The sequence below is a fragment of the Pelodiscus sinensis genome, chromosome 6, assembly GCF_052426305.1.
Source record: "Pelodiscus sinensis isolate ZL-2025 chromosome 6, ASM5242630v1, whole genome shotgun sequence".
NCBI classification, from domain to species: domain Eukaryota; kingdom Metazoa; phylum Chordata; order Testudines; family Trionychidae; genus Pelodiscus; species Pelodiscus sinensis.
The window spans coordinates 73,303,120-73,330,408 of NC_143057.1; the positions used below are offsets into that span (position 1 = coordinate 73,303,120).

At 44.5% G+C, this 27,289-nt stretch overlaps 1 protein-coding gene across 1 annotated transcript in view; it reads left to right on the forward strand.

Annotated features, from left to right (window-relative positions):
- The window catches only part of KIAA0825 (KIAA0825 ortholog), a 386,099-nt gene extending 373,314 nt beyond the window's left edge, over positions 1 to 12,785 (forward strand). The window contains exon 21 of the mRNA XM_075932138.2: positions 12,617 to 12,785. Coding sequence (XP_075788253.2) covers positions 12,617 to 12,737 — 121 coding nt within the window. The 3' untranslated portion in view covers positions 12,738 to 12,785. The remainder of the gene's footprint in view (positions 1 to 12,616) is intronic.
- Positions 12,786 to 27,289: the final 14,504 nt, after the last annotated feature.

Here is a 27,289-nt window from a genome sequence, read left to right on the forward strand (position 1 = left end):
GATTTTCCCTCCATCTTACAATGTGAAATAATTATGGTACTTGCTTGGAGACCATGGGGAAAAGTTAAATTTTCAGTGGCACTGAACTGTACTTCTATTTAATTCTTTAATGTACTTCCATAATAGATGGCATTACTACATTCCTGTGTAAGGGCTGTCTTAATAATGAGTGATAGATTATACATATGTCAACAACATATTTATCATAAATTTTATTGTCATAGATTATTGAATTCTAAACACAGAAACTGATCAAAAGTGACACACACCAATATACAGCCTGCCCTCAAGATTTTATGAGCTACGATTATTTAATGAATTAAAAGTACCAAGTGATGGTGCAAATTGTTCTATTGCAATTTTAGAGAATAAAAAAAGTCATCCTCAGAACATGGAAATCCAAACATTTATGAATTTACATAAAGGCCTAAACGGGCTTATCTAATACATTACTGTGAAAATGTTTCTATAATGAGGTGCACAAAATATAGCATTATTTGAAACCCTATAAATCAGTGGTTCTCAACTCATTGAGACATTTGCCTGGCTTCACAACAGGCTACATTAAAAGCACTAACAAAGTCAGTAAACTAAAATTTCATACTGAGAAAAGTAGAATGTAAGGAATTTGAGTAATAGTATCCTGTGACATTTTTATATTTTTTATGTCTGATTTTTGTAAGCAAGTATTTTTAAAGTAAAGTAAAACCTGGATTCTGAAACTGTTTTTTATAATGGGGGTGCAGGTAATGGAAACCATGTAGTTGCTGTTTGCTATTACTACTGCAAGTCAGGAGGTATGTGACAGTACCCCAACTTCCAGCACAACTGGGTATGCAAGACAAATCAGAATCCTGAAAAAGGGTACAGTTGTCAAGAAAGGTTGAAAACCACCGCTATAAAATACTTACATTAAAGCAGAACTTCATACATGTTTATCGTTTGTTTTGTTTTTTAATACTGTTCTTTTCAGTCTTTGGAAGATATCAAGGCTTTTTGTCTTTTAGGATACGTCTACACTGCAGCGCTATTTGGGGATGGTGGAGGTATCCCGAAGTAGCTATCCCACATCTTCACAGCAAGCCCATTATTTTGAACTATAATGGGCTCACTATTCCAATGTCCCTGTAAACCTCATTCCATGAGGAGTAAGGAACATTTCGAAATAGCACCATATTTCAAAATAAATTATTTTGAAATAACATCATAATAAGATATGCAATTTGCATGGCTCAAATTGCATATCTTATTTTGACCTATGGTGCAATGTAGATGCACTCTTAGATCTTCATGAAGCCCCCAAATAGGTTTAATAGCTCTAAATTTGTTTGTATTAAAAAATGTAGTATTACTCTGGCACAAATGACATTTGCTTTAAATAATTTTATATATTTTTTCATCTTTATTTTTACCACAGTTATAAATCACAAATCAATCAAAAATTAAAATTTGTTCCCAAATTAACTAATAAAATAATTTAGATTTAATAATCACCGTAATAAATTCTAACATAAAGCATGGAAATCTGTGATAGATAAAACCTAAACTGTCTGCATAGGAGTATCTATGTATTTTACATCATGTTATCGCAATACTGCAACCAAAAGACAGTAGAGCAAATATGTCATCATCTATTAAATGCATTCATGCTAAATTGCCATGCATGAACTTTAAAAAGATACTGTAAAATACTTATTTTGGTGTCACTGTGGTACAGATACACCCAGTCACAGTCCCTCTCTACTTGGATATGTAGGGAAGCAACTGTCCAAAGACCCTGAACTCCATCTCCCACCCAGTGTCCTGTGCAATGATCTGGCCAACTGGGTTCAATGACTGTTTGATCTTGCTACTGAAACATTGTGTTGTATTTGGCAGAAAAATATGTGGCACAAGGAGTAACAGTTAATTTGAGGGAAAGGTTTTGGATCGGACTACCGCATCTACACGCAGCGAGTTAATTCAGGTGACTGGCATTTTAAAATGGCGACCGGCCATGAATATGCTAATCATGCATGGGATATTTAAATCCCGTGCTTCATTAGCAACTTCAGTATGCTTCATTTGCCTCCCTAGTCCAATCTAGGGGGCAAGTGTAGACGTACCCCTAGTTAGTGATGATTTTCTGGTGCCATATGCATTGCTTAAACATCTTATTTTTGTCTCTTTGCCTCCTTTAAAAACTTACATTATTTGAACTTTTCAAAGGATTTGTTTCCATGTTAAAACCTCTAGACTCAAATGAGCTTGAAATTTTGCTCAATGTGTTCTTCCCAGTCTTGTCCTAAACATTAAAAAATATTGATATTTGCAGAACACACACACTCATTTTATTATAGTTATGTGAGCTACAAACAAAATATTGAATAATTATACCATGAGTTGGTTCAAATACCTCTAGTCCCTTTTGGATTGTTGGTTTAATTTAATCTTACAACATTTTAAACCAACCGAAAATATGTGCCAACTATATATTTGAAAGTATTTTCTAAAAGCCATGTTGGTATCAATTTGAAATAAAAGAGTTTGAAAGTTGGCTTTTCAGCTGATGGAACCAGTATTTTGTAAGCAATTCATGATCATAATTTCATTCACATTTATATTAGTTGAACTGGCTACTGCATGGTTGAATGTGTGCCAGCTATTACTGCCAAAACAATTGTCATACATTTGTGATATGCTAGTAAAAACATGTTCCATTTTGGATAGTCCTGGAGTTGTAAATGTTGAATCCTTTCCTACATTTGAACACAAAGACATTATTTTCATCCCTTTTGGAAAAACAAACAGATCCTTGCCTTGACTTTTGTTGTCCATTAAGGTTTATGTAATAACACATTGAGCTTACTTACACTAATGCAACTGATTTAGAAGGAAAAGAGAGACCAAATGTCTTTCCAACACACTTAATAAATACTATCAGGTAATTGTGAATTTAACAACATAATGTATATACAATACAATATTTTTATTTAACTTTTTGAACTGGTGTAAAGACTTTACAAATTCTTTACTGAAATGCACTGACAAATATGAAGTCAATAAGTCTAGAGAGAATTTCCTGATTTATTGCTTTGGGTAAGTCAAACAGTCATTGGCATAGTGTGCCATACTTCTATTTGTGTTGTACCTCAAGCAGAACTATTTAAAACATGTTCTATTAGCATTTTCAATTGCCTTCTTTCTGAGCAGACAATTCTTCTACCTACAAATATGCAACAAATCAGATTAATTAAAATGAATCACTCAGACCTCTTCAGTGGTGTTTCAGAATGACTCTAGAGGCCATAAAATTCAAATTAATGATTGCACTTCTTCCTGGGTTTGAAGATGCTTGTTGATGCACTAAGAGAAGAAGAAAAAGACAGCCACTCTGCTTAATAGCATTAGGTACAGGTTGCACCTCCCTTAACTCCCTGGTCTGGCAACATCCATGGTCCAGCATGGACCATGGATATTCCTGGACCACAGAGCCCAGCAAGAGGGAGGTCTGGCGGCTGGGCAGGAGCACTGTAAGGCACACTGGCAACTCAGCCAAGAGCCCAGAGTGTATGTATATGTTGGAGAGGATGGATGTCATGGGGCGGAGTTCTGGCCCCAGCAGACCTCTCTGGCCCCAGCAGCTGGGGAGTTCTAGTCTTGCCCAGCTATGGACCTCCAGCCCCATCCAGGGAGCTCTGACCGCAGCAGCAGCTAGGGAACTCTGGCCCACTGCCCAGCTGTGGAGCTCCAGCTGTGTTCTGGCTCTAGAGGCCAGGGAACACAGCCTCAGCAGGAGCCAGGAAGCTCTGGCCTGGGCCACAGAGCTCCAGCCCCATTCCTCCATCCAAGCCATAGAGCTCCAGCCCCAGCCGTGGAGCCAGGCAGCTGTGGAGCTCTTCCTGCTGCGCAGTTCTGGCTGTGGCACTCCGGCCCCAGCAGTAGCGGGGATAGGGAGAACACTGGGGGGCTGGAGCCCTAGTCCAGGGACAGAACAGCTACGAGGGGAGGGATATTCCTATATCTGGCAAATATCCTCATTTGGGACCAGTCATGTCCCCAGGGTGCCGGACTAGTGAGGTCCAACCTGTAGCTTCCACAAATAGCTGCCAAAACCAATTACATGGTCAGATGTTATACTATATATGTGTATATATAGGGAGAGATTTGTATGTCACTCTGTCCATTTGTTTAAGAATTTCTCCTAAACAGTAAGAGCCAGGACCACCAAATTTGTGCAGCTTCCTCTTCTCCTAACATAAAGCAAGGTCAGAGACATGGGATGTGCCTGGAATTTGTTTTTCTATAACATAAAAAGGGAGGGGGCTAATCACAGGGACAGCTCTACTAAAGAGTGACCACTGGGGGCAGCGAACACAGGGGACTGCTATACCACAGAGTGACTATAGGGGGCTGCTGCACAAAGAAGAGAGTGGCCAGCTGGGGCCAGGACTCACCATCTTGCTAGCCACTGTCCCAGATAAGTGACCCTACTCCCCCAAACCCATCCCACCCAGCCCTCAGTGGCAAAGATGGACCGGGGGGAGCGTGGGAAGACCCACTGGCCCCACTGCCATGCCCCTCCATGGAGCACTGCTGGGGTCAGCCAGTGCAGCCCTCCCCCAAGGAGCCGCAGCCCACCTCTCCCCATGTTTCTGGGATGCCCTGCATGCACATCTCCTGGTCAGTCTGTATGGGTTCCCCCTTACTTCTCATCCCAGGCCCAGGAAGTACCACTGGGGTTGGCCTGCTCAGCCACTCTTGCCTTCCAAACCAGGACATGGGAGCACCAGCCTGTGTGCCCAACCTTTGCCTCCTGGACCATGACCGGGGAGCACTGATAGGGCTGGCCTTTGTGGCTCCCACTCCAGCCCGGGACCAGGGAGTGCCAGCAGGGCTGGCCTGCACAGGTCTCCCTCTGGCTTCCTGCCCTAAGCCCCCCATATCCTCAAGGCCCTGCCCTGAATCTTACACTCCCCACACAGCCATCCCCCTGCCCTGAAGCACCTGGGCAATACCAGGTAAGTCTTCTAGTCATATCATAAATCTGAAGATGAAGCAAGCAATCACAATACTCTTATACTGAAGCTGATATTAACACTTCACTGTGCTGAACTGTGGCAGTAGAGTCATATATAAATGGGATAACAACATATTAATTATTGCAGCACTTTGTTCATGGCCATGCACCTTGTATCAGTCTATTGAGAGGATTGCTTTTGGTAAAGTGTTTCTTACTTGAGAAACCAAGGACCTCTGTGAGATTTGACCACAACACGCCTAATGCTGGGGACCTTTGTCAGGCTTGCCAGGAGAAGGGATAATCACTTCAAGGGTGGGAAGAAGAGAGACTCATGGACACAGCTGTAAAAGCAGAGTAGGTTAACATGGTGATGCTGATTCATCCCCCAAGGAGTAAAGTCCAGAAGGGCAGGTAACTGATAAAATGTAAGCATGGTGAGAGAAACATTCTTTTCCTCTGGCCGGGCAGAGACATGTCCTTAGTTTTCTGAGGGTGACACTGGTGTTTCTCCAGCCCCTGCGGCTTCTTTGCTGTTTTCTTAGTCTGCTTCTCTAATATTTCTGCTGCTTCTCTCCCACCCACACAGATTACACAGGTGCAACCAGATCAGTTCCCATTCTTTATGAGACCTTTCAGAAACCTCATGGCCCAACCACTGCCCAGATTTACATGCAGTCAAGTCAGTGGGAAGTGGTTTTCCATCGTTTCATCTATTATTAAACAAAGATGCATTTAATCATTCCCTCTTGTAGCTTGAATGAAAGGTGCCTCTTTCCCACTCAGCAGTCTCAATAAAGTGGTGTCCAGCTTCCAAAATCATTTCAAGTGGTTTTTGCAGTCTTTGCAGGAGGGAGGGAAAGCTTATATTTGAGCTGTTTGATCTGAGCACAGAGAACTAAATTCTGATCTTACTTGCACTGATGTGAATTCAGCATAACCCCCCCACTTAAATCAATTAAATTATTTCAGATTTACACCACTGTAACGGAGATCTAGATCCACAGTCTGACCCAGAATCTTAAGTAAAACATAAATAACACAAACTATTCTAGCCTCTGAAAAGTGCCTCTTATTATATTAGTTCTGCTTTTAGTGCTAGGAGTCTTGTTCTCATTTAGAGTTGCCATGACCACTTGTCCTGTGAGCAAAGGTATTAGAATATGTATTACTTACCTGGACTTGTCTTTGTTATGAAAGCCATTTCTGCTGGGACTCTTTGATCGAGGCTAAATTACTATAAAGATTTGTGCAGTATTGTCATACTAGCTGCCAAATATGTTACTGAGAGATCTCAGACAAGAACCACCCGCAACCTCAATTAAGTTGGAAAGGTTTTAAAGCAGTGTTTCTTAAACTTTTTAAGACTGAGGAACACCAAACAATTTTTTTTTGAGGAACACCAAGGATTTTTCGTTGAGCAAAGCAAAAAATGTATTGAGCAAAAAACAAAAAATAGTCGCCTGTCCCTTTAAGGGCGGCCATTTTTAACTTTTGTTTGCTGTAGCACACCTTCGACTGCCTCCGCAGCACACCGGTGTGACGTGGAACACAATTTAAGAAACACTGGTTTAAAGACAGTGGTTCATTCTATTTATGGATAAATGCCCTTTCTCCTTAAATGATAAATATCAGGAGCCTGATTCTTCTCTTCCTTACATACGTTTTACATCAGTGTAATTTCACTGAATTTGACAATTACTTAGACTGGTATCAAACTGTAGTGCAGGATCAACAATTGAGATTGTATTGTTTGATAGGCTGTGAAGGTATCCCAGAAAAGTTCTGCCACATCCAAGGAACATGTCTGCTTTTCCAAAAAATGTCGGAAAAGCAGACTCGTTTTTTCGGCATCCCAGTAAAGCTCGTTTTACGAGGAAGAAGGAATGTTCCAAAAGGGTTTTTTTCTCAAATTTGGCCCCATATAGATGGCCAAATTTCAGAAAAGTTTCTTTGGGAAGTAAATCAGAAAAAATACACAATTTGTGTACCGCAAATTGTGTTTCTTTTTCCGATATATCTTTGTAGTGTAGACATAGACTGAGTATGCTCCCCCAAACAGCAAAGAGGTGGAAAAGAGATTTTTAGTAGCGGGCTAAATTCTTGTTTAAAAGATCATTTTAATGCTACTTTCATTTTTGACTTATATATATTTTAGGCATCTGATCCTTTATCTGAACATCTTTTTATCTCTTTAAGCTAAATAAATAAAAGTTCATAAAACATTATTGGATGCTTATTTTATAATTGCTGATATAAATTGTGTGAATTTGGTGTACCATAAAGAGTATGTATTGGTTAATTCTGAGTGAGAACTACTCAAGTCAGTTGCAGATTGTCCACTTACTTTCATTTTCTATTGGGTATTCTTATTATTCTTGTGCCCCACATAAATAGGTAATATTGTCTCATTAGAACAGCAATATAATACCACAAATAAAATTGTAGTAAAAGCCTATGAAGATTGCTTGTATACAAAACACTCTCAGACAAACACTTAAAAGCAAGCCGGTGTCCTGTAACACTCGCATTTCACATTAGTCACTCTCAGAGCCAGACCCTCATCACAGGAGGACTGTCTCCAGCGAAGCTGAAAAGCTTTGGTGCTGCTGAGCTTCACATGAGGATTGAGGTTACCCCATCGGGAGTTTACATGAGGATCCAATTGTTCAAAGCACTACACAAAATCTCCTCCCTTAGAGCTTTGGCCCAGATTTCTAAAGGTAGTTAGGCATTGCTGCACTTAGTGTTGCAATGCCCAGGTCCTGGTCTACACTAGGACTTTATTTAAAAATAACCTCAATGAGGTCGAATTAATAAGTAGAGTGTCCATACTACCAAGCCTTTTATTTCAAACTAACAGGCTGCTTAATTCAAAATCTGTACTCCTGCTTTTCCATGAAGAATAATGCTAATTCTGAAATAGTTATTTTGAAACAATGGTAGTGTGGATGCTCCACTGCTGCTATTTCAAAATAATTGCTCTCCGAGGCCTCTCACAATTGGCATCTCCACTGCTCTCCCCCTCCTGTGGAGCTTTCAAAGTCCTGGCATGAGGAGAAGGGCTTCTTGCATGTGGCCAGCTTTGTAAGCCCTATGTGAGAGACCAGGACCCAAGGCAGAAATGAGCGACTCCAGTGCTCACTTGGACCCTCCAATGGCTGCCAGCATTTCTGCTGCTCCCATGGTCTCCACTACACAGGGACACAGGGGAGCTTTGGCCTGGGCTGATGCGGAGATCTTGGACCTCATCGAGGAGGAGTCGTCTAACCTTCAGGATTTCAGCACCAGGAAAAGGAATGCAGCTATCTATGGCGGGATTGCCACCAGCCTGGCTGAGAGAGGGCACACCAGGATCCTCGACCAGTGCCACATGAAAATCAAAGGGTTGTGGCAGGCCTACCACAAGATCAGGGAGCAGAGCTGACACTCTGGGGCAACACCACACACCTGCCACTACTATGACCAGCAATGCCATCCTGGGAGTGGGGCTGGTTACCTCCCCCACCATCGTTATCGAGTCTTGCCAAGACATACCCAGAATCAGCATGCAGGAGGGCAGTGTGGTGGAGGAAGAGGCTGAGCAGGAGGAGGAGACTTGCTAGGTGACCATGCCTGCCAGCCAGGACCTGCTCCTCATTTTAGAGATGGTCTCCCCCTCCCAGGACATCTCCCAGGCTGCTGAGGTACCCAAGGAAGGCATTTCATGTGAGTTCTATAATTTTCCCTATCTACAAGTGGGATTAGGCGACAGGCTGCAAGACCTACGCACTATTCTCTTGGCTAGGGTTGCCAGATTGCTCAACAACCTTGGTTCCCCTTTTTTTTTTCCTGCCGTGTTCGGTATTTTTTATGAAAGTATCTGGCAACTCTACTCTCAGCCAACTCAGCCTGGGGGGTCGGACAATAGTCTGTTCACATGTGTGCACATGGAACACCGGACTGGAGTACTCAGCTCCATGATCCTCTCACACAAGAACCCCTCGATCCTACTCATAAAGTTCCTGGAGAGGCCTGCCTTATTCCAGTCTCTGTGGTGGGACACCTTGCTATGCCAATCCATCCTTAAGAGCTCTAAGTCTGAGGCAGGCTCCAATCAATGTAGACATGCTATTTTGGACTAATTCTAACTAATTTCGATGTTTCCCTGTAGTGAGGACACGCTAGTTCGAGTTTGTTAAATCGGGATTTATTAAGTCAAATTTACTAATTTTGAAATAGTTTCCTAGTGTAGATATGAACTAACTGATTTAAGAGCCTAAATCCCACTCTTATTGGTTCCCATTGATTTTTATCTTCCTTCCCAGCTCATAGGTTGCAGTAATGGAGCAGCTGAAGAACCTCTTCAAGCCCCTTACTTGCATTAACTATGCCATCTTCAGAATTAGTCAAACTATGGCAAAGCTCATTTACACAAGAAAAACTCAGTAAATAACCAGATTTCATCCCGTTCTACATTATGTTTACAATAATCATGTTGCTGAGGATTTGTAAAGTATTAAATTGCAATAAAGCATGTGTACATATGCAGAAAGGAACAAACATCAGACAGCTTCTCATGTTTTGCTTTTTCTTAGAGAGAATTAGCTTTATTTCCTTGGCAGTTTATTTAGTCAATATCTTGCTTAATCAAGAATCAATTAATGGTTTTATTGACAGCTGGAATCTTTCTTGGCACTGATGAATAAAACATTTCACAGTCTGTAAAATGCAAAGGCAATTTTTCTCTGTTTTACAGTTTTTGTAATTTGTTTTGACTTTTTATGTGGTGGTAATCAATAAAATGTATATTTTATTTATTGGCATTTCTATAGACTTCATCACAGCAGTATTTTAGCATCTTATAAATAATGAATGAAACATCACAATTCCTTATGAAAATATATTATTATATAGGCGAGGAAAAGGCGGCACATATTGGTTTATCAAAGTTACAAAACGATTCTGTGATAATATTGGGAATATTAGCTAACTCTCTTGAACCTCCATCATGTACTTTAGCCACAAGATCATCATTCTTCCATGGTTAAGATAATTTGGCAATGGTTATCTTGTTTATCTGGAATTGTGCATGGTATTAGTTTTATTAGATTACTAATTATGACAGTCTTTCCCAGTAATGCTCCAAGAAATGCTTTGAAAAACAGTTTTCCGCAGTACCAGATTGGCTTGGATACGTACTTTTTTTTTTTTTCTTTCCTGACTGCAAGGGTCAGAGAGAACCTTTTCGGATAAGAAGAAAAGGTGGTAAGCCATTAGGGGCACATCTACACAGTAGGGCAAAAGTTGAATTAAGCTACGCAAATTGAGCTACATCAATTGCGTAGCTTAAGTTGAAATAGCTTATTTCAGTTTATAGCACAGTCTACAGAGCAGGAAGTCAAAGGAAGAATGCTCGACTTCCCCTACTCCTCATGAAATGAGGCTTACAGGAGTCAGAGTAAGGGTATGTCCACACTGCATTTCTTTTTTAAGAGAAGAATGCAAATGCAGCTGAGCAAAATTGCAAATGAAGCGCCGATTTGAATTTCCCATGCTTCATTTGCATAATCGCTTCCAGGCACTATTTCGAAATACCCTATTTTGAAAAAGAAATGCTGTATAGATGCGGTTATTTCAAAAGAAAACCCTTCTTTCAAAATTACCCTTATGATTTATAAAATGAAGTTTAAGTCATAAGGGTAATTTTGAAAGAAGGGTTTTCTTTTGAAATAACCGCATCTATACAGCATTTCTTTTTTCGAAATAGGGTATTTCAAAATAGTGCCTGGACGTGATTATGCAAATGAAGCGTGGGAAATTCAAATCGGCGCTTCATTTGCAATTTCACTTAGCTGCATTTGCATTCCTCTCTAGAAAGAGGAATGCAATGTAGACACATCCTAAGAAGTCCTCCAGTTTGCAATTATTTTGAAATAATGGCTTGCAGTATAGACACACTCTTTGTTATTTCAGAATAACCTCAGTTATTATGGAATAATGCTTCTGTGTAGACCTACCCAATAAGTGCAGGTACTCTATAGGGAAGGCATCCAGGGACCAGATAAATGGCCTGGAAAAGGACTTAAAAGGAGGTCATGGAAAAATGAACAGAACAGGGCAAGAGGTTTGGGTACTCCTTTGGGCATCTCAGCTCACCTTCCTCCAAAAGGCCACTGGGGGGGGCAAGCAACCCAGCTCTGGCTCCCCCCTGAGGAGCTGCCAGGGGGACTAGACAGCCCACCCCCTTTTGAGTAACCACCAGCTGGGGGAGCTGAGCAGTGCAACCCTGCCCCCCTGGGAGAAGCTGCAGCTGGAGCAGTGTGATCATCACCACCACAGATGGCCCCAGTAAGCCCCCACATCTCCCAGTCCCCTGGTCTGGGCCCCTCCCACTTTGATTCCTGATGCTTCCCTGCCCTGAGTCCTCTACCCCGTCTTCTCCTCTCACACCTCACACCCTATGCCCTGAGTCCCTCCACACCTCCCAACCCCCTGCAACTCCCCCCCTTCTAACCTGAGCCCCCACAAGGGGCAACACCAGGTAAATCCACTACTCTGTATAATAAAATTGTGACCTGATTAAAATCCATATAAAATGTTTCCTGTCCTTTTTTGGTGTACCCAGACAATGCTGCTTACATTATCACGTTAAAAAAAAATCCATGGAGTGGTTTGTGGGATTTTAGTAAAAATTTACCCCATTGTAAGCAAATTCAGTTCTGCTTACTAAACTAATAAATATGTTTTAATACCTTTCCTTGTATCTTACAATAACTGATGTTGAAATATGAATGGTGCTAGCTAAATAACTATCTGCACAATCATTCCCTGCTGATGTTCCTAATCATGATATGAAAGATAATATTATAAAATATGAACAGTATTTCTCAAAACAAACCAATATATCACTGATAATAAAAGCATACAGACACAAAGGGAATGTAGTAAAAAGAAACCTATTAAGGTAATTAAAATACATATTTTCTGTCTACAGTTTTCTGTTGTCCAATCGTGATTCTTTTGTAGTCAATGGCAGTTTTACCATTAATTTTAATGGGGGTAGCACTGGCATGTAGGTTAAAAAGAGCATTCCTGTGAGGGAAAGGGAAGATGTGTCAGTTCTAGAGGTGATCGTGTATGTGGCATTTTCAAAAATACTATGCCATTTTGTTAAGCAGATCTTTAAATTAATTTGTACCACTTTAACAGTAGGATGACCTGCCATACTGTTCATGAAAAGAGAATCCTGTGATAGCTGATTTTCTCTTTAAAGTAATTAACTCTGGGGAGTATTTGCCAACCTTCATCTCAAAAACACATGTTAGCTGCTCCACCTCTCTCTGTCAGTTTTACACTGCTTCTGGTCAATTTGCTATTAAGGTGTGATATACAACTGAAAGGGAAAATGCTGGGGCATAGACACAGGAGGAAGCTTGTCAGAGATTTGGCAGTTTAAATGCCAGAAGGCTTGCATAGGGTGTGATTTTTCTGTTCATATCTAATATGGTTCAGAAACTTCAGTTAACACAATATATTTGGCAATAAACATAAAGTATCTATTTTGAATTTTTTATTAGCTTTTTTAGACTGATTAGAAAAATACAAGGAAATTAACAAACATATATTTTCTTTCAGATGGGAGATGAAAGAAGATGGAGTCCTGGAAGAGGAGGAAAAAGCTATTGTGGAACATCTAAAAAAAGTGTGTTTCATACAAACCCCTCTTGACTCAGAAGATAAAGAACTATCACCTTGAAAAGAGTTTGTGTAGCACTTTCTGCTGAATTAAATATGATTAGAATAATTGTTTAGTGATTATTAAAAAAAATCCCATTTATTCATATACTAACTGGAGTTACCCGGCATTGCTCCGGAAAGTTGGTATAAGTGAGGTGAGGAGCCTGAGGAGAGGGAGGGGGAAAAAAAGCCATGTGCCTGCCACTGGCGCCCGAGCCCACCCTCCGCCAGCCTTAGTGAATGACTGTCCCTGCCACTTCCCCTGGGAAGTCGCTTCTCCCCGCACTGCCAAGTTCCGTGCAGCCCCAGGGAAAGGTGTCGGTCTCTCATCTCTTCCCTCCCACAGTACCTTAAAACCTTCTCCTGGATGAAAGGTTATCTCATGGAAAGTTTGGTTGCGGTAGCTCTTATAGTGTCCAAGTTATTAGCGCACAAACATGCAAACATTCTCCTTTATATATTATAGATTACATGGCTAGAAAGTTGAGGAACTTGTATCTTGATGAGTAGCAGTTAGAAGCTAACGCATGTTGTTCTGTTACTGTCTAGTCACCTCTTTAAAACAGCAATGTGTGTGCAAGAATAATGTGAAAATGCTGTGTTATATAGTAGAACATATCTTGGCACAGAGGAGACAAGAAGCTGAAGGCTAAATGAAAAATGTTTTTTGAAGCATAAAGTTCACCAAAGCATTATAAATGTAAGCAGGGGCTAAATTACTGCTTGCTATCAGCCAGCTAAAAGAAAATACAGGACTATGTAGCACTTTAAAGACTAACAAGATGATTTATTAGATGATGAGCTTTCGTGGGCCAGACCCACTTCCTTAGATCAAATAGTGGAAGAAAATAGTCAGAACCATATATACCAAAGGATACAATTTTAAAAAATGAACACATATGAAAAAGGAGAGAGCTGCTCTGAGGGTGGGTGTGCTCACTCCAATTGTTTAGCCCTGCAAGATAATTAACTGTTGATATGTAAATAGAGCTCATGGCAGGAGGGGAAAGGAATCGGAGTTGTGGTTATGTAAATCCAATTCAGCCAGGGCTGATGGAGGATCAGTGTTGGAATGGAATGTGGTGTATTGTAACTAATTTGGAGCTGTTGTGGGGGTCATAAATCATGCTACCCCTAAATGTGGGAACTGTAAAATATGACACCAGTGCTTGCAGGAGAGATGCCATCATTGTAAGAGGTCTCAGAGGAACAAGTCTTCCCCCTTGCAGAGTTGAATGAACTGAGTTGGGGGGGGGGGGGCTAAAGTCAGACTGCTTCATACCTGCCAGGTTTGAGCTGTGAGATTGGCTCAACGTTCCTCTTTCCCCCTTGTTTTAAGGATAGACCTAAAGCAGACTCCATGAGGAGTCTTTCTGCTAGTCCAGTGGAAGCTGGAATCTTTTGCTAGCCTAGGTGATGGCTAAACAGTTAAAATCACTAAGAGCTAAAGTCACTGGTTTGGCCTGGAGCCAGACCCATTGCGGCCAGTGAAGTGGGTGGCGGGAACAGCAGGCGGCTGGTGAAGCGGGTGGTGGGAACGTCTGGCGGACGGCCAGTAGGAGCAGTGGCAGGCAGCCAGAGGAGCTGCTGGTGGTAATGAGTGGCTGGCGGCCAGCGGAGCGGCTGGCAAGAACGACCAACAGGAAGCAGGGGCAGCACGCAGTTGGCATCACATCAGGCTCTATGAAGGAAGTCCTCAGAGTGATGTGTCTGAGTCTGCACTGACTGGACAGAGCTGTAAGTGGGGCATTTGAAGTGGGGTAAAGAGAAAGTTTGGGTAAGTGAATCGAACTCTTACCTTGTTGGACTAGTGAACCTGAGAGGCCAACGACATTGCTCAATCCATTTGAGCTAGGACGGTTACTCGCGGGGGGTTATGAACGCTGTTCACGGTATTTTCCCAAGTCAATGCCATGTCACTTCTCTCTTTCATTAAAAGTTTCTTTTCTACACTCAGACTTTGTGCTTGTGAGTGGGGAAGCATTGCCTCTCAGAGGTGCCCAGGGGTGTGTGAATTTCCCAGGCTACTGGGTGGGGGCTTGAGCTGGTTCCGTGTGAGATGGATCCCTAGAAACCGGCCCTGGTTGCTGCTGGCCCTACCCAGCACAAGGGTTACATAAATACTACTACTTGGGACATTCTCTAGCCTGAGTTTGCCAGTATATTGCAAATACCATTCTGAGGTCCAAATGTATCTACTCCTATGTCGGTGTGCAGTAGGATAGAGGTCAAAGTTCAGAAAACCTCTTCCCTAGTTCAATGCAAACGCAGCTTTATAAAGGACTGCTCAGGTTAGTAGTGCTAGCTCCCCAAAGAAGGGAAAGGTGCACAAGGCTATACCATAGACCTGATCTCTCACCTCAGCACCCAGCTTTTTGTGGAGTGCAGCAGATGCATGCTGTCTCTTCTGAAAGACTGTAGCAGAGGTGAGTTAGCCAGTGCTTCCCCAGATGAGCTGTGCTTACTTCAGACATTCTGCCCCTACTTAGGCAGAGAATCTCCTCATCCGCCATGCCATGTGGCTCAGATTTAGAAGCACATTGCTCCCAACAGCATTTGAAGCTTAAAAACACATGCTTTTATGAAGTGTAGACAATACTCCCAACAACTGTTTTAATAGTGAACCATGAATGAAAAATCTGGTTTTCCCTCTACTGCTTCTTTCTAATGTAAACTCCTGTTTTCAATTATAAGCCCTGTATAGCTGTGTTATCTAAAATTCATATCTGGCTCCATAGTCAAAATTTGTATTTTAATCTGAAATTCTCCTTCAAAAAATGTAATTTTAAAAAACCATTAAGACATGCCTGAGGCTGTTGTTGGAGGTCACCTACAAAGGCAATCTCATGAACATTCCTCTATTGTAAAAAGAAGTCAGACATTTTTTATACTTGCTTTTCTGCATTAGAAGCGTGGAGTTCTCATTTCCCTTACTTTGCTAGAAGATACTAACAATAGTTTAGTAGGGCTGTGACCTGAACTGTAGCCCTCCCTGTTCCATTTCCTAGGCAAGGAGAGCTGGTTCTTACTATCAGCAAACAATGGGTCTGAATCTTCTCTCCCAGGAGGTTTTTATGGGAATAACTCTATCGAGTTGTTCAAAATTACTCCTTATTTACAATAATAGAGACAAACAAATAGAGAGTCAGGACCCAGTGTGACCTCTTTTTCCAAATGACCTTGGTGAAATCACTTTAAAACATAAATAATGATGCTACATCGTGCAGTTCTCCCTGCTCCTGTCTGGTCATTTTTGAAACATAAACCAAACATTAGACCATTTCAAATGACATCTGCATCTCATAGTCTTCCAAAGATCTTGCCTGACTCTACCAGCAAAGAGAAGGAAAGGAAGCAACCCTATTTCTAAAGTTTATTTGATTTCTAAAATATTTTAATCTCTAAAAATAATCATGAAAAAGCTGCTGTTTTTAACCTTGAAGCAGTTTTTATATATCATAAAGAAGTGCTTTGGATTTCACTTTTAAAACCAAAACTAAGCTTTTAAAGCTTGAAACGTGGCTAGAGGAATTGCCTAAAAGGGTAGAGGCTATATACTGGCAAATGAGGCATACATGCTTCTACCCATATTAATAATGTAGAGTGTGTGGAGGTCAATCAGCATACTTGGATTAGTCTGTCCTACTCTGTCAAAATTTATTTTACTATATAGAGTAGCTAATTAATCTATTGTATAGTCTGCACAGGGAAATTAACTAAAATAACTAACTTGGAAAAAAGAACTCTTGTTCCAGAGTAAGGACATGTCTACACTAGGAAATTACTTTGAGATAAATCCAGAGTTATGCCAATTTTAGTTAACAAAATTGAAATAGCGTATCCCCACTACGGGGTAACATCGAATTTAGTCTGAATTATTTTAAAATCGCATGTCCATACTGATTGGAGCCTCCCTCAGATTTAGAGCCCCCAGAAGCATTCTGGGGAGGGCAACAGGAGGACAGAGACTTCTTATGGCTGCCTGGTCAGGCAAGCTGTGACATGTGCATTCAGGAGCTCCTCTCTATGGCTGCATCTCACACGCTACTCCTCCACTGCCTCCCCCCGTGGGACACAGAAGGGATGCAATGTGCTGTGATTGTCCTTGCAAATGCCACAGTGCTCAAAGCATGGAGCCAGAACTGCTGCAAAGCAGCACTACGCTCATGAGCCTCAAGCTGTGCCTCATGATGCAGTACTTCCAAACTGCCCACATGCTGCTCCAGCAGGATGAGGACCAGCCCAGACTACAGGCCCTGATCTCTCAGGTCCTGGTGCTCCTGCTGCACATGCTCCTGAATCCTTTGAACACTGCAGAACACCTCTTCTGGTGGTGGGAGACCACTTTGGAGTGGTGGGACCTCATTGTCCTGCAGCTATGGGATGACCAGCAGTGGCTGCAGAACTTCTGCATGCAGAAGGCCACCTTCGTCGGTGGCTTGGCCCTGCCCTCGGGTGACAGGACATCTGACTGAGACCTGCCATCCCCGTGCAGAAGTGCATTGTCATCATGCTCTGGAAGCTTGCCAAGACAGACAGTTACCACTAAGTCAAGAACCACTTTGTCATGTGGAAATCCACAGTCAGGGATAGCCTGCAGGTAGCCAGCATCATCAACCACGTGCTGCTATAGAGGGTCGTCACTCTGAGGAACATGGACAGCATCGTCAATGGCTTTGCTGCCAAGGGCTTTCCCAACTGCGAGGGTGGGAGGGAAGAGGGGGTGTAGACTTCCCCATCCTGGCCCCCCGCCACCGTGCCTCAGACCTCAAACTGGAAGGGGTATTTCTTCATGGTGCTGCAGGCCCTCATGGATCACAAGGTCGCTTCACTGATATCAGCATTAAGTGATCAGGGAGGGCGCACAACACCCACATCTTCCAGAACTCCTGCCTGTTCTGAAAGATGCACACTGGCACTTTTTCCCCAACAGCACCATCAGAGTCATAGAGGGTGACATGCCTGTTATAATCCTGGGTGATGCAGCCTACCCCTTCCTCTTCTGGTTCATCAAGCCATACATGGGCTGCTTGGACCCCACCACAGAGCACTTCAATGCCAGGCTGAGGAGATGACACATGGTGGTGGAGTGCGCATGGTGATGGAGTATACATTTGGCCATTTAAAGGAGAGGTAAGTGGAAGGAGGTGAGGGAGGAATGGGGTACGAGCCCCTGATGGGGAGGACTGGGCTGGCTCTGCGGGCTGCTCGGGGTGGAAGTTCTCCTGCAGCCCCCCGATTGTCCTGTCCCCCCGGATGGCAGCCTGCGGCAAGTGCAGCCGAGCTGATGGCCGAGTGCTGTGATGTGCCGAGTGTGTTCAAAAATAGAATCTCTCTTTATTGAACAAAACTGGGGGAGACTGGGAAAAGGAGGTGGGAGAGGGGAAGAGAGGCTGGGAGAGGGGAGGGTAACTAAAATGATCAGGGGTTTGGAACAGGTCTCATATGAAGGGAGGCTAGAGAGTGGGACTTTTCAGCTTAGAGAAGAGGAGATGGAGGGGGGATATGATAGAGGTCTCTAAAAGTATGAGTGGTGTGGAGAGGGTGCATAAAGAAAAGTTCTCCATTAGTTCCCATAATAGAAGGACTAGAGGACGCCAAAGGAAAGGAATGGGTAGCAGGCTTCAAACTAGTAACAGAAAGTTATTTTTCACAAAGCAAATAATCAACCTGTGGAACTCCTTGATGCAGGAGGCTGTGAAGGCTAGAACTATAACAGAGTTTAAAGAGAAGTTAGATCAATTCATGGAGGTTGGGTCCATGGAGTGCTATTAGCCAGGGGATAGGAATGGTGTCCCTGCCCAAAGTTTGTGGAAGGCTGGAGAGGGATGTCACGAGACAAATGGCTTGGTCACTGTCTTTGGTCCATCCCCTCCAGGGTACCTAGGGTTGGCTGCTGTCGGCAGACAGGCTACTGGAGTAGATGGACCTTTGGTCTGACCCAGTACGGCCATTCTAAGCTCAGGGCTCAGTGTCGGGGGTCTCAGTGGATGACCTTTGTTTTCATGCAAACCTGCTCCTGGGTGGCCCTGGCAGCTCTTCTGCCCTAGACGGCCACTTTCCTGTGCCTAGTGCGGAGGTCGTGGACGAGGTCCACGATGTCCGCACTAGCCCAGGCGGGTGCCCGCCTCTTGCGGTCCCGGGCAGGCTCCCAAGAGCTGCCAGCCTGGTCCCAGGAAGAGGCGGAGGGCTGGGGGGCATCGGGTGGCTGGCTCGAGCCGTGCCAGGTGCAGGGTCTGCTGGCTGGGTGCTGGCAGGCTTGAACCTGGCACGGGCACCGTAGCCAGCCCGTGCCCCTTTAAGGGCTCTGGGGCCGGGAGGGGGGCAGAAGAGTTTCCCTGGTGGTGCCCAGAGTGGCCACCAGGGAAAGCTGGGGAGGGCTAGCCTCCCACTAGTTCAAATTAAGGGGCTACACAGCCCTTAATTCGAACTAGTAAGTTCAAACTAGGCTTAGTCCTCGTGGAATGAGGTTTACCTAGTTCGAACTAAGCGCTCCGCTAGTTCGAATTAAGTTCGAACTAGCGGAGCGCTAGTGTAGCGCCTATCAAAGTTAATTCGAACTAACGTCCGTCAGTTCGAATTATCTTTGTAGTGTAGACATACCCTTAGATGCTACTGTTTGGAACGGGGCTTGCAAAGCTATCCATGTGGCACAAGTCCTTCTCCTGCAGCCTGGCGTTTTAAGCTCTGCAGGAGAAGGGAAGCAGTGGATGTGCCAGGTATGGCCAAGCTGTTAGAAGTGCAGCTATGAGAAGCCTCTGGAGGCCAATTATTTTGAATTAGCACCAGATCGTCCACACTAACACTATTTTGAAATAACAATTTCAAAATTAGCATTATTTCTCAAGGAAATCAGGAGTACAGATATTTAAATAACCAGTCTGTTATTTTAAAAGCATAAGCTTGGTAGCATAGACGGTCTGCTTATAACTTCAAAATAAAGGGGATTATTTCAATATAACTCTCTAGTGTAGACTAGGCTAAGAGTATGGGGAGTTACTCTGGAATTGGTATGTTTTATATGATACCCTTCCTTATTCCAAAATAAATGTGGGGGCAAACATTAAGAAATATCTTCCTGCAATACCCACCTCGCTCAATAGCAGCTTAGTAGAAAGCTCTGGGATAGTTATATCTACCATAGCAGGTATATATATTTTTAATCTTTACGAAGTAAAGCTAAAGAGATGGATGGAATCCTCTGTCTGAATAAAGTCTGAAAACGTTCACAGTATCTTATTTGGATTTTTTTTTTATGCAAATATAGTCTGTCTTCATAAATCTAAGAATTCTAACTAATTAGTACTTAAAGCTGAAGTTTCTGTAAATCATAGTGTGAATACAAGTATAGTCAGTAAGAAGGAACTCTTCATATAGACTCTCAATTGTAATTGGGGGGGGAGCAAAAAGGGGAAATAACTTGTACCACGCAGGCACTTTTCCAATAGTCTGTATTTGCTGAGTGGAATTAAGTCTGAATAAGAGCAGTGGAGGTTTATAGTTTTGATTGCTAAATGGAATGCCATTAATTTGTCAGAAAGATTGTTTATTTTCTACTTAATGCCTTTTCTGAAGGAGAACACTAAGTAGCACTTGAAAGAACTGCTTATTTTTACATCTATTTCACTGCTATCTAAAATTAAGAATATTTGTACAACAGAATCTTACTTTCTATAACTTTCCCCATAAAATAGTGTCTGTACATTATACATAAAGTTCAATTATCTCTGGAAAGTACTTTCATTTTTAAAAGTGACATTCATACATTTATTGCTCCTGTAATTTACATACTAGCTTTTTTTTTTTAATATGCGTGTTGGTCCAAAAATGTCTTTCACATATTTACACTTATCCTTAGGAGACAAAGGCTAGGAGATTAAATATAGAGATTTTAGCAGAGTGAATTCAACAAAAGGAAAGATATAACTGTAAAAGACATAGGGTACATCTATACTGCAGTGCTATTTTGGGATATTTCCAGTATTCCAAAATAGCTATTCTGTGTCTTTTTTTGAACTAACAGATGCGCTATTCCGATGCTCCTGTAAACCTTGTTCTACAAGGATTAAGGGACATTTCAGAATAGCGGTTTATTTTTAAATTTGCCACTGTGTATACACCGCCAAATTACAAAATAAGCTATTTCAAAATACACTTGAAATAAGCTACGCAATTTGCGTAGCTCAAATTGTGCTGCTTATTTCGATCTAAGGGTGCACTGTAGATGCACCCATAGGGATTTAAGGACCAGATTATTCACTGCATCATTAGTATGATCTGACCCCATAGCCATGCTAATTTGCCTGGAAAGACCACCATGGGTAAGTGTAGCCAGACAGGAACCCCCCTGTAACATCCATTTTTGCTTGCCTGGAGCATACAGGGCACACAGAGCAGAAGGCCCAGGCTGCTGTGACCATGAATGGCTGTAAACAGAGATATGCCAATTGCTGACCAAGAGGCTGCCGAGGAGTGCCCTTGACTCAAACCCATATTGATACGAACACACATCCATCCGCGGGGGGAGGAATCTCTCGCCCAGTAAAAAAATGTCTAGTACTCACAATTTAGTTATCTCTCTTGCAAGTGTAAATTAACTTGAAACTTGCTTGTAAGAACTGGCGCCACAAAACGCACCAGTACAATTTGGCCTCTTAGATAAGAAAGAGAATACGGGCCCCCAGGGGTATATAGATGGGTCCAGCAGCACATTTTCTCTGAGTGTCAATCTACCATCTATCTGCTGGTCGGGTTAGGTGTTTGATCTCCCGAGGTTCCAGAGGGGACGCCCACCTCGTAGTCGTCTTTCCTAGGAATTGAGAGACCAGCCCTGGCCTGACACGCTGGAGTCGAGAGGCACAGAAGGGGGTAAAAATTATACCTGGATGTGGTCCTTTGTTTAAGTATATATATACATAGTGTTAGAGCTCTTTAAAGATTAAGCTGTCACTTGGTACCATTATTTCTATTTTCTATCTTTACCTTTTTCCTGTAATCATTTTAAGACCTATATATATATATACATATTTGCTAACATTTAAGAAATAGAGCAATAGCCATTGTAACCATATGATTTATAAGCTTCTTTAATAAACCTGTAACTGTTTAAGCTTTAACCTGACTCCTTCAGTTGCTGTAATAGAACCAAGCACAATTTAAAAGAACTTCAGCCGGTCATAAAGGGACAGGCATAGGAATAGCTTGGGCGTTTGGATCTGTGTCACTCCCAGGTGACAAGATCCGTTGGGGCACCTTTTCAGCCTTTCCTAGGCTGCCCGCTGCGAAGGAACCCCTGTGTTCTAGCAGCTAAAATCTAAGGTGTAATAAGTTCTTCCTATATAACAGGGCGTCTTTTGGCCTGCTGGCCACCCTCTGCGATGGGACCCCGGTCCTAGCAGTAAAGACACGGACGTTAAACCTTTTCTCGGAAACACACACACACACACCCTTACTGTCAGCCGACGGTCAGGGCAGTGTATCACAGGTGGCACTTGTGCTTGAGGAGGCTAGTACACCTGTGTTTGGTCATCTAACCCTGAGACCTAGAGGGAAGGAAATTGGGAGAGATGGGTGTGAGTCAGGAGGGGGGCAAAGACAGAGAGAGAGAGAGAGGGAGCGCAAGACTGTTATGCTTAAGAGAAGCACACAGGGCTTTTTTCAGGGGGATAAGGCAACATGCCACATTTATTGATAATATAACTAAGTAGCATATGCATTTACACACACACACACACACGTGTGTGTGCACGCGTGTCCTGCTGATGTATAGTTACCAGTCTGTTGCTCGGCCCAACCTATTCACCTATTCATCAGGTGCAAGGAGGAGGCCAGGTTCTTGTCAGTCTGGACTGATGCTCCACAGTCATAGCAGGACAGAACCCAAAGAACCATACAAAGCACCCCAATCTTTATAGGATTTCCCTTCCATGTAAGTCTATGCATTTTGCCTTGTCAGACCCTAATCAGTCATTCAGCATCACAATCAGTCTATATGCGACATATGTTAATCTGGAAGTTGTTCTCACAATCATCTGATATCAGTGTGCTGACGACACCCCTCAGGGGTGTTATCTTCTGGCTAAAGTTGTTATCGGTTCCCTATCAAGGGGTGCTTGCCACTGACTTCAGGGTTCATCAATCTGCCTCGGTCCAATTTGTGTCTTCAGTGTGCTTTAGCTTAGTTGATAATTATTTGGTGCTTCTCAGTCTCCAGCCTCTCCTCTGACCATCTGAGCATTCAATGGCCTTCACACTTATCTCTCCTAAAACATTCTCTCTCTCCTTCACACAAACACTACATTTACACAATTGCTGCACTTTAACAAACTTACAAAGTCTTTCAACATTAAGCTTCTTTCTATCTATTATAAGGCCTTACCTAATATTAACATCACAATGTACAGTAAAACTCCATTGGTCTAGCATCCAATGCTCTGGCACTCCTTATGGTCCGGCACCATCGGGAACCTGGAACTGCTCTGGGCAGCCAGACAATTGGAGCTGCTCTGTGCCCGGCTTCCCCGATTCAGCTGCTACTGAAACTGACCAATAGCTGAATCGGAGAAGCCGGGGGCAGAGCAGCTGGGGTGCTGCTGGGTTGGTCCCATAGCACTGCCCCTTGGGGCTGCAGGACCAACCCAGCAGCACCCCAGCTGCTCTGCCCCTGGTGTCACTGATTCAGCAGCTGCTGAAACTGACCAGCGGCTGATTCCGGGAAGCCCGGGGCAGAGCAACTCTAACTCGGGCTTCCTGGAGTCAGCCGCTGGTCAGTTTCAGCAGCAGCTGAATCAGGGACACCTGGGGCAGAGCAGGTAAGGTGCTGCCAGGGGGTGACGCTACCGGACCAACCCAACAGCACCTCAGCTGCTCTGCCACAGGCATCCCAGATTCAGCCACTGCTGAAACTGACCAGCAGCAGCTGAATCGGGGATGCCTGGGGCAGAGCCAGACTATCAGAAGGGGGAGCTATGAGGGGTCTGGGGTGGCATCCCCCCCACCCCACCCCAGACCCGTCATAGCCCCTTCTTCCAATAGTCCGTCATATCTGATAGTCTAGCACTCCCTGGGTCCCAAAGGTGCTGGATTATCAGAAGTTTACTGTATTACAATATTCCATCCTTTCGCTTTAACATCAGAACATGCTAACATCAAACAAAGCTCGAGCTAAGTTAACAAATCTGTCTGGCCTGTATGACATCTTTAAGTTTAATCCAAATCTTATGCTATAAAATACATTCATGATAACTAAGTAATTTATTACCTACAAAATTACAAGGCTACAAGAGAAAGTGCTCAAATGTGGGGCTCTCACCACCTGGCAGAGAGCAAAAACCAAAGAGCCTGGCTGGAGACTCTGGAGCAAGCACAAGGCCTGTGCTATACATGGAGCTTGGAAAATCCTGAGAGGGATATGAGACTTTGATTAAGATCAAGATGGGTGGATATTGTTTGCACTGTTGCTTGGTTTGTGCTTTTGAACTTTAGAGGGGACTCTTCGGTAAGTTTGAGAGCCCACCAGTTTAGAATGACTGTTGAAGAGCTTAGAGTCACAAAAGGCAGGGAGCTTGAACCTTTTGAATTGTTATTGAACTTTATTTAGGGAATTACTATGTCCATATTAATAAATTACCCAATGACCTTGATGTTATTAGCCCAAGAGAATGTTGGAGAAGTATTCTTGAGAAACATGAAAAGGGAAAACTGATAGTGGGGCACCTGGAAGGTTATGCCAGATAACAAGGCTACGTCTATATTGGCAAGATTTTGCGCAAATACTCTTTAACACAAGAGTTTTTGTGTTAGAGTATTTGAGTAAGAGATCGTCTACACTGCGCAAAAGCATTCATGCCAGTGTAGACGCTCTCTTGCGCAAGAAAGCTCCAATGGCCATTTTAGCCATCTGGCTTTCTTGTGTAAGACATTAACATTGCCTGTCTACACTGGCCTCTTGTGCAAGAACAGTTGCGCAAGAGGGCTTATCCCTGAGCGGTAGCGTCAGAGTATTTGTGTAAGAAGCACCTATTTCATACATTAGAACGTCAGTGTTCTTGCGCAAGTACTCGTGGCCAGTGTAGACAGGTGGCAAGATTTTGCTCAAAAGCAGACGCTTCATAGCTTCATAGCGTCCTTCTGGGAGTTCTGGCTGGCCTGGCGCAGGTGGTGGTGTACCTTTCCCTCGGCAAGGCGGTAGTGGAATGTGGGGAAGGTGAGCACGTGGCTCTTCTGCTGTGACTACGCCCAGGGGGCCAGCCGGCAGAGGGATGCGGCGATAGAGCAGTTGGAATGGGAGGTTTTAGAGCTAGAGAGGTTCCGCCCCTTGGTGGAACGTACCGGGAGAAGCGGGAGGAACTCCGGGCACTCGAGGACCTTTGAGCCCGGGGTGACTTTGTTCAGTCTCATATCCATCTCCTGAAGGAGATGGATCGAGGCTCCCGCTTCTTCTATGCCCTGGAGAAAAAGAGGCGGGCTAAAAAGCACATCGTCTGCCTTCTGGAAGAGGATGGCACCCTCCTCACGGATCCGATGGAGATGCGCGAGAGGGCTCGTGCCTTTCATGCCTCTCTCTTCTCCCCGGATCCGACTGATGCCGATGCCCGCAGGGTTCTCTGGAATGAACTCCCGACGGTCAGAGCAGGCGACTGGGACCGGCTAGATCTGCCTCTCTCTCTGGCAGAGTTCTCGGAAGTCCTCCATCTCATGCCCAGCAATAAATCCCTGGGCATGGATGGGCTGACTGTGGAGTTCTACCACGTATTCTGGGACATCCTCGGCCCGGATCTTGCTAGTGTCTGGAGAGCGGAATCCTTGGAGAGCGGGGTCCTCCCTTTATCATGCAGGCGAGCGGTGCTTGCCTTGCTGCCCAAGAAGAGGGACCTCCGCGATCTGAGGAATTGGTGTTCCATCTCGCTCCTCAGCACCAACTATAAAATCATTGCCAAAGCCATCTCCCTAAGGTTGAAGTCCGTGCTGGCGGACGTGGTCCATCCAGACCAGACCTACACCATCCCAGGCCAAACCATCTTCGACAACCTTTTTCTGGTCCAGGATCTCTTACAGCTTGGGTGTAGGGACGGTCTGTCGTTCGCCCTCCTGTCCTTGGATCAGGAGAAGGCGTTCGACCGGTTGGACCACAGGTACCTCCTGGGCACCCTGCAGGCACTTCCTGGGCACTCTGCGGGTCTTCGGCTTCGGGCCCCATTTTGTGGGGTTTCTCCAGGTGCTGTATGCCTCCGCAGAGTGCTTGGTCAAGCTCAACTGGACCCTGACTGCATCGGCCAGCTTCAAGTAGGGAGTACGTCAGGCTAGCTGTACGCTCTGGCTGTGGAGCCCTTCCTCCATCTCCTTCGGAAGAGGTTGGCGGGGTTGGTGCTCCACGAGCCAGAGACAAGGCTGGTCCTATCAGCATATGCTGATGACGTGCTCCTTGTGGTCGAGGACCCGGGTGATCAGGCGCAGGTGGAGGCTTGCCAAGCTGTCTACTCGGTGGCCTCCTCCGCCCGGGTCAACTGGGTCAAGAGCTCTGGGCTGGTGGTAGGGGCTGGGTGGCAGGCGGGCTCCCTCCCATCTGCGCTTCAGGCCATCAGGTGGAGTGTGGGTCCGCTGCTCTGTCTCGGCGTTCTTCTGTCTGCCACGCATCCCTCTCCGCCGGAGAACTGGCAAGGTTTAGAGTCCAGGGTGGTTGGACGGTTGCAGAGATGGACGGGACTGCTCCGGTGTCTCTCCCTGCGTGGGAGAGCATTAGTACTTAACCAGTTGGTCCTGTCCATGCTCTGGCACCGTCTCTACACCCTGGTTCCGCCCCCGGGTTTTCAGGCCCGTATCCAGCAGCTAAAGCTGCGGTTCTTCTGGCCAGGACTGCATTGGGTTTCTGCAGAGGTTTTTCATCTCCTCCTGGAGGAGAGGGCTTGGAGGGCCCCCCGGGAGGGCAGGGCCTGATATGTTTGTGCACACGGGTTCACATCCTCCACCTCTGGGCCCTTCAGAGACTCCTATTTGATGCCGGTAGTCCAGCGTGGAGCACGTTTGGGCACACTTTCCTTCACAGCTTCAGAGGGCTCCGATATGACTGGCAGCTCCTTTATCTGAGAGGTCTTCTGTAAGACCTCTCTGGGCTGCTGGCCTTCTACCAGGACCTCCTCCGGACCTGGAAGTTGCTTGCAGCGACCAGGTCCTTGGGAGCCACTGTGGGGGTAGACCTCCTCGCTGAGCCCCTGCTACACAACTCCCATCTATGTGTGCAGGTGGCAGAGTCCCCCTGGGTGCGCCAGAGGTTGGTCTTGGCAGAAGTCACCAGAGTCAGACCTCCTGGACTACGACCGGGGAAACTGGGTGGATCCTTGGGCGCTCACCCTGCACATGGGGCTCTCTACCCTACGTACTCCCTGGCGCATACTTCAGGAGGTGAAGGACGCTTTGCCACCCACTGCTCGGGTGTACCTAAACAAAGTCCTGTGAGAGGGCGCACTTTACCCACCTCTCTCCCCCGCTCTCCCAATCTCTCCATTGGCCCCCAGCCCCATGTACCTTCCCGACCACCTCCCCCTTGTCACCCGAGCTGGCTGCACGCAATGC